General features: G+C 38.5%; 1 protein-coding gene across 9 annotated transcripts in view; it reads right to left on the bottom strand.

The window, feature by feature from the left end:
* Window positions 1–356: 356 nt before the first annotated feature.
* The window catches only part of ASXL2 (ASXL transcriptional regulator 2), a 212,289-nt gene continuing 204,908 nt past the window's right edge, over window positions 357–7,737 (bottom strand). For all 9 annotated transcript variants that reach the window (XM_033936461.1, XM_033936463.1, XM_033936465.1 and 6 more), the window contains one exon: window positions 357–4,705. In XM_033936461.1, the coding sequence (XP_033792352.1) occupies window positions 2,249–4,705 (2,457 nt within the window). In that variant the 3' untranslated portion in view covers window positions 357–2,248. The remainder of the gene's footprint in view (window positions 4,706–7,737) is intronic.

Genomic DNA, 7,737 nt, shown 5'->3' with positions numbered 1-7,737 from the left:
TAGTGCAACTAAGCCTGACTTTGAAGCTTCCCGCCAGACATCCAAAAGTCCAGGAGTAGAAACGTCCATTTTCAAAACCACTAGATGTCCACTTCTTTTTTTTTTTTAAATGAAAATGACCTATTTGGACATCTTGGCCCTTAGGACAAAAAATGTCCAAGTTCAAAACGTCAAAATCCAGTCCATTTGAATGTGGGAGGGACCATCAACAGGGCAGTGAGGCACCTTAAGGGGCACTGCTGTGAACTTCACGGATGGTGCCAGATATATATTTCACTAGAAGCCCCTTTTAGTGTATGATGAATCCTCCAAACCCCCCCCCATAAAAAATAAGTTACTATATCTACCTGTCTATCATCCCAATAGCCCTTATGGCCGCAGGCGGCAACTATATAGCAGTATAGTAAGTTTTGGATGTGTTTTGGTGGCTTCACACATTCCACCATAAAGTGGGTAGGTTGGGATATAGGCATGGATCCCCCTCTCTATGACTCACCTCATTGCCCACCAGGCTACTCCAGACACCTGCTTGCTGCTCTACTAGGATGTCCCATAATATCTGCAGCTGTCATACAGGCTGACATGTACTGTTTCTTTCACATCTTAGGAGAGTGGGATGCGGTCAGTGACCACTGGGGGAACATGGAGGGCCATGCTTCCATGGGCCAGTTTGGGTATCTTTTTGGCATTTAGACACTTTGAAAACAGGTCTAACTCCAAATGACGCCCTGGATGTCTTGCAAAAAGGTTTGATTATCCCTGCAAGATGTCCAAGTGCTAAGCCTACTCAGAGCCCATCCAAAACATGACCCCTTAACATTTGGACATCCTGTAGGGATGCAAGACATCTAAAAATTTAGTTTTGAAAATCAGAACTTGGACGTTTTGGCGATTAAAATGTCCAAGTGCCAGTGTATGCCATTTTTTGGATAACTATTTTTTTTAAAAAATAAGCCCCTCCATGATATAATGTGTGCATCTGAACTATTTTATAAGAAGCATTTTACACATTTATACTGGCACATGTGCATGAAAAACCCTTTAGAAAATTACCCCTGTTATGAAGGGCAGTATTCATACTTTACCAACAGAAGAAGTATCTGCGGACATCTGTCCTTCTTTTATCTGTGGGTACTTTTTGAAACATGCATAGGTCAGAAACTACAAATGTATACACATTGATGGAATCCCTTCTCTGTCCCCACCTCCAAGAACACCCCACTAAATGCAGGTAAAAGCAATGTGTACTTTTGCTCTATGTCAGTTTGAAATTGGATTGTTGCTATAGGAAATAACAATTTCTGGTGTGTTGAACTGTCCTGACACAGTGATCCTATCATGAAATATCCTGACAAATGACACTAACCAGTGAAACCATTTTCTCAAAATATCTCCATTCTCAATAATGACACCAGTGAATGAAAATATTACTCCGTTTTTGATATATGCGGACTGACCTTCAATGACCTTCATAAGAAATGTGGCATGTATAGCAAAGTCATTAATACAATAGTATGGAGATACCAGAAAACCTGAGAGAATACATCCTACATGTACTTCTTGATGGTCACAGTGAATATGTTTCTAACCCTGAAATTTTAATGTCTAATGCAACAAGATTTTGTTGTTTTCAAAAATGAAGAGGATGCAGAGAATCTAGGATTTTAACTTTAAAATATTCTGAATGTGGTTAGTAACTGCTGCTGTTTGGACAATGGCCTAAAGATTATTGCTGAAATTTTGAATCAAAGTGAATTTCTAGAAGTAATTGCTTGATTGATGGCTAAAATTTTCAATAAGAAACAGATTGCTCCTGCTTGGTATAGTGCTGTGTCTGAAATTTTAAAAGGAAGTGATCCCAAATTGGCACTTTAACTAGAACAACAATTTTTTTAAAAGACTTGTGTATTAGATGAGGGAGGGGTGAGGAAATTGATCAGGCTAATAACTGTTTCCTGTAACCATGAAAAACTATATTATTTAAATGAAATAATGGGACTTATTTACATGATTCCTCAAGTGCAACTCTTATCATGATTCACATGGTCTACAGTGACTCTTACTAACAAATAGCTTTTACTTAAACTATAATGTAATTCTGTATACCTGATTAAGCAGTCTGCATCTCCTGTGCAAATTGAGAACCATTTTTCTTGTTCCTGCCTTCAGTTTGTGGTTCCAAAAGGACGAAAAATAAAATAAGGAAAAAAAATCACCACCACTACTTGTGTCCCCCCATAAGTTTTTGTTACCGAACCACGAGGCAGGAGACACACAGTTTTGAAGGGCCAATGCATTCATCATGGCAAAAGGCCCCACAGCCCTTGCACATGATCATGGCTTTTAACCTGCAGTAGCATTTTGAAGAATCATCCATATTGCTGTCTTCAGTAAAGGCCTGAACAGAGATGGGTTGACCATGGTTGCCAGTCTGGCTGGTAGGGATTGTTGTGACAGTTACAGAGAAGGACATAATATTCCCAGTATTGTCTGAACCTCGGTTGCAAGTTGGCTGCAAGATAGGGCCATGGTTCACATCTGGAGAGGTAGAAACACTGATTGTACCTCCGTAAGCAGGTCCAATAAGATGTGCAGTGTTTCCATATATCCTTTGTGACTGTAAAGGTGAATACAGCTGAGACTGATGCATTTGAGAGTCTGCGGATCGGAGAGAAGTCTTATAGAAGTCAGAGGTGTGGTGTAGAATTTTTCCTCCTCCAATGACATTTGCCATTCTGACCTGGGCTGCTGGAAAGAAACCTCTGGCAGAGGATGATCCATCATAAACATGGTCTCCTGGCAAGAAATGAAAACCTGGCTTCTGACTTGCTCTTTTTTCAGGCAGTAGTGCATCCAATTTCAGACTCTTGCCAGGAGTATAGCAGTCAAATAGATCTTCTACACTATGGGAAGCTGGACTTTTTCCTAAATGATCAGAGATCATAATATGTTCATGCTCATCTGCCGTGTCTTCACTATCTAAATCTGTTACATAGTCATCACTACGGTCATCCACAGCCTCTCTTTCACATTCCCTACACTCCATTTTGTCTGTGTTGTCAGGACCATTCAGAAACATACAGTTGTCTAAATTCATGGCAGGAGCCCTTCTGAAGCTGTCAAGAACTCTGCCATAGGTGGAGATATTTAGCAGGTAGTGGCCAGACATAGCAGGTTTTGAAGTCCGTCTGCCCACAAAACCTAGCATAAACCTCTGACTAGTGGAAATATCTTCTAATTGAAAACCTGAGTGACTGAGGTTGAGCTGTGCAGGATGTGGGACAGACACAGAATTCTGTCCTTGTGCCCTCTTGATTAGAGTCTGCAGAATCTGCTCTTGGGTTGCTTTGTCGGGTGCCTCGTGGCCTTGGGACTGATCAAAGTTCTTCTCTTTCAGGTTTTTTCCTGCAAAGAACTGCAAGATCCTTTGGCTCTGAGGGAGATGTCCACTCTGGTAGAGGATTCTTTCAAGTTGCTGCCTTGCTAAGTATGATTGTTTTGCATCTCTACCTTCTCTTTCATTATCACTTCCCACTGATGGAAACACTGGAGTGCTTGCAATGGTGGGTAACTTTCTATCTTCAGCTGGAGCCAGAGGAACAGTTTTCATTTCTCCTTTGGTGAGTGGCTTAGGCATAATTTGTTCTAATGGGACATCCTTCCCTTGGAGCAGTTGGGTAACAAGAGGATTGTTAGCAGGAATGTTGGAACTTGCCCTAGAAAGGAAACCACCTGTGCTTGAGGGATCTTTCTGAGCTTTAAGGCTAGGGATTGCTGGCAAAGTGCTACAAGCTAATGGAGATGATATAATAGATTCTCTGATAACATGGGCCTGAGATGTGATGGGCACTTCTGAGCTTAATGAAATCAGAGTGGCAGTCTTACCGATGGAAACAGGTGACACTGAAGATATCAAAGCTGATGTTTTGCCCAAGTTAGCACTTGGGCTTTTTTCTGCAATGTCAGAAGCTACTGTAACGGTTCTGTTATTATTGGTCTTTGTTTTGGATTCAGTCTCATCAGCTGGTTTGTTACAAACTGGTGACACATCTAAGGTCTTTGTTGAAGATATGGCTGAACCTATTGAAAATGAAGGCTCTTTATCCTTTCTGTTACTGATATAAGTCTTTAGGAAGCCTGAGCCAAAACTTGCTTTTGAAACTGGATTTACTGTCCCCTCTGTGTCATCCAGATCAGCTTTCTTCTGTATATTTGTGTTTGTGTCTTCTAACAGAATAGGGCTTGTGCTAATTACTGTAGGTCTGGATTGTACTGTGGTGGTTTGCTGTAACTGTGCTCTTGAAGCAGTGTAAGCTGATGTCTGGTGTAAGGCCTGCATTTCAGCTTGCAACTGGGCTTTGGGATGATGAAATATAGACCTTCTCGAACCTCCCCCTCTTCCAGTTCTTCCCAAATCCGATGTGCTCCCATTTCCATTGGTTTCACTTGCTGTACTAGTCTCCCCTCCTCCGGGCCCTCCACCTCCTGGACCAGGCCCTGGGATGGTGCCCCCAAAAGAGGCTGCTGTGGCAGCAGCTGCTGCAGCTGCTGCTCTTTGGGCTCTGGCCAGCTGGGCTTTTGCTTTAATGTCTGCCAGGGTCCTGGCTCCTGTTCTTCCTGGACTGTTAGTGGAGGGTGGAAAACAGACCCCGGGAGAGACCTGGCTTCCAGGAAATGGCATTGAAAGGATTTGTGGGCAAGCAATCTGAAAACAGAAAAAAAGGAACAGAATTTGACAAAATGCAAACAAATGATCTAGTCATGCATTATTTTTATTATTCACATTTTTCACACCAGATGTCATCAGTCACAACCTAGTCACTGAAATCACTAGACTGAGTGCCTAAGTCTTTCAATGTGTACATTGTTGCTCATTTGAAGGAACAATAATGGAAGTATTAAAGTAAGCTTACAATTTGACTATGTTTGTAAGGTTTATTTTTTAAAGTTCTAAAAAAATGTTGGTTGATGAATTCTGAGAGGATATGGAAAAGACACACACTGGTAGTTTAGATATCATCATCCTGAGTTCATGTTATATTGACCTGACAAATTAATTATTAAAATCTAGCCACAAATATATAAGGTCAGTCCTAAAAAGGACAGTACCTGTGTATTCTTTGTAAATCTATATTTTACATATTTGAGTGGACTAAGAAGACAACTACATTATTTTTTTCCCCAATAATACTGAATGTGAAAGCTAGCTTTCAAAATCTGACAAATGATAAAAATCATGTTGTTACAAAATAACACCTGGAACCTGGAAGAATCAGACCTTTAAGATGAGTACACAGTAGTTTTTTGTATTATTCAACATTTTTAGCAATTGGAGTTTTCACCAATATAAAGTTTGAAGTGCAATGATTGAACATTGAAGACACTACTTTCGGGGGTTTCACCCCATTGTGATCTGCTTTTACCATCTGAGTGGTTCTGAGCACTGTTAACTATATTAAGTTCTAACTGTTCATATTAATGTTTAGAGTGGGTGTTTTCATATTTGTATGTGTTACAAAATAAAAGCCTGATCAGTTGCTCTAGGTTTTGCTATTGAAGGTGAACATCACAATACAGAGCACATGCTATGATTCTTTTGACATGCGAATAACATTCCCTATAAACATGAGTTACGCAATAGCTGGGAACAATAAAAGAACTCACAATATTTGGATTGTGACTTTTTTCTGCCACAGATATCAATATTTCATTTGTTAGAAATCTTCAAATGGAATAAGATCTATTGTAAAGTACTGTGTCTGAACATCAGTGGCAATCTAAAACAATATCTCAGAACCACAAGGAGGTCATGTTAGAAAACACCTACATGTGGAAGAAGCACCACTTAGGTGTGCAGATTGCACACACATGTAATTGGCGATTTCAGAAAGCCACTATTTATACATGTAGATGGCTGAGATACAGAGATTTCAAGATGGCTTGGTTTGGGCATGGTTTAAAATCCTGATGCTGGAACATAGGGCATTATTTGAGTTACAACTATTATATCTCTCTAATCTAGTGTTATTTTACAAACCTAGTCGCTTGTTGAGATCTTTAAATGACAATAGAGTAGCTGTTCCCCATACTTCAAAGGCTCACCTTGCCTCAACCAGAAATGGTGCATTTTTCTACTTGGTTCCAAAATTGTGGAACAATTTACCAGTAGAGTTAAGGAAGGAAGAATCATTTCAAAATTTTAAGAGACATCTAAAAGCACATTTATTTTCAAATGGTCTCCCAAATTGAATAATGGAATGGGGACCACAATCTGCTTTAATTTATATCAATTTGTACTGATTCGTGTTGATTTGGATTTATTTATTTCATATAACAGTTTTAGTGGATATGTTAATTTCTTTGATGCTCTCAAGCTCTGCCAGTGACAGATTTGTTAAGTGTGCTGTGCCGGGAGTTGTATTAAGACGTGCACTAAAATATGACCGCTATCAGGCCGCTTCAGAGACTTTTCTATCTCTTAAATTTTTTTTTTTTTTTTTTTTTTTAATTTTTCATCTTCTTTCATTCTTTCTATTTCTTTGATTTTTGATCTTGGAAATGTATTGTATGTTGTTATTAAATATTTTTAGTTTATCAGGTACTTTAGCTAGATTGTGAGCCTTCGGGACAGATAGGGTATTTTTTTTCAAGTACCTAATTTCATTTTAGGTTGATACTTTGTAAACCTCTTAGGTCAGTAAAATGCAGGAGCGGTATATCAAATCTTAAATAAACATAAACATACTTTATAAATTTCAATTCTGGGTTTTTCAGCTGCTCCAAGGCACACCTGATTGTTCTGGAGTCTTCAACAGTGACTCATGGAGCTAACCTTTGTAATGTCTACTAGTACCTCAAAAATTCAGAACAAAGAATTAATTTAGCTTTTCTTCTTAACTGACTCCTGCTCTAGCTATGGCTTTTTAAAATGTGGCATATATATATATATATATATATATATATATATATATATATATATATATATATATATATATAATATATATATAATTATGAAGCAAATGCTTACATATGTAGAGGCCAGCAAAGTCCTGAGTGATATTGTGCTTTTTCTGCCTATGTAAATTTATAAAATGGATGCATACTCATGCTCTCCTGCATGTCCATAAACTGGAAGAATTGTAAATGCCCAGTCCTAGACACCCTATTTCTCACATACAGCTCCATGCAAAACAGAGCTTCATATGTGCTAATTTATTATAATTTGGCTACCTCGATAAAATGTAAATAATTTAAATATATTTAATAGAAATAATAAATAGTACAGAAAAATTAGGAGTTTTAAAAAAGATAAATGATACATTAATAGCCAAACCTGAATTGTGGTGGAATCCTCACTGGACTGACAGCCAACCATATTTAACACTTATGATAATACACAGACCATAAATAAGAGAGCATTTTAATAGCCTGAGAGAATTTTTTGCTCATATACATAAAGGGCCAAAGCACCAAGCCATAAAAAAATGTGCTGCTCTTCAACCTTTTTGTAAAAGTCTGCTATGGGATACAATAAGCTCTGTGTACCTAGCTGTGACAACGTGTGAGAAAATGTTTAAAAAAATCTTCTTTTAAAAAGGTGGCCATGTGCCTATACATTGCACCGTCTTGAGTTCATTGTATGACCATTCGATCTGATTCTGTTTGCCCTAAGTGTCAGCATCCAACTTCTACTCTTGGCCACATATGCTTTTATCCAAGGTTTTTGGAGGAAGATTT

This window comes from Geotrypetes seraphini, chromosome 3 (assembly GCF_902459505.1).
Source record: "Geotrypetes seraphini chromosome 3, aGeoSer1.1, whole genome shotgun sequence".
Taxonomy (NCBI): Eukaryota; Metazoa; Chordata; class Amphibia; order Gymnophiona; family Dermophiidae; genus Geotrypetes; species Geotrypetes seraphini.
Note: the sequence above shows the minus strand (reverse complement) of the source record. Positions and strands in the feature narration are given on the sequence as shown.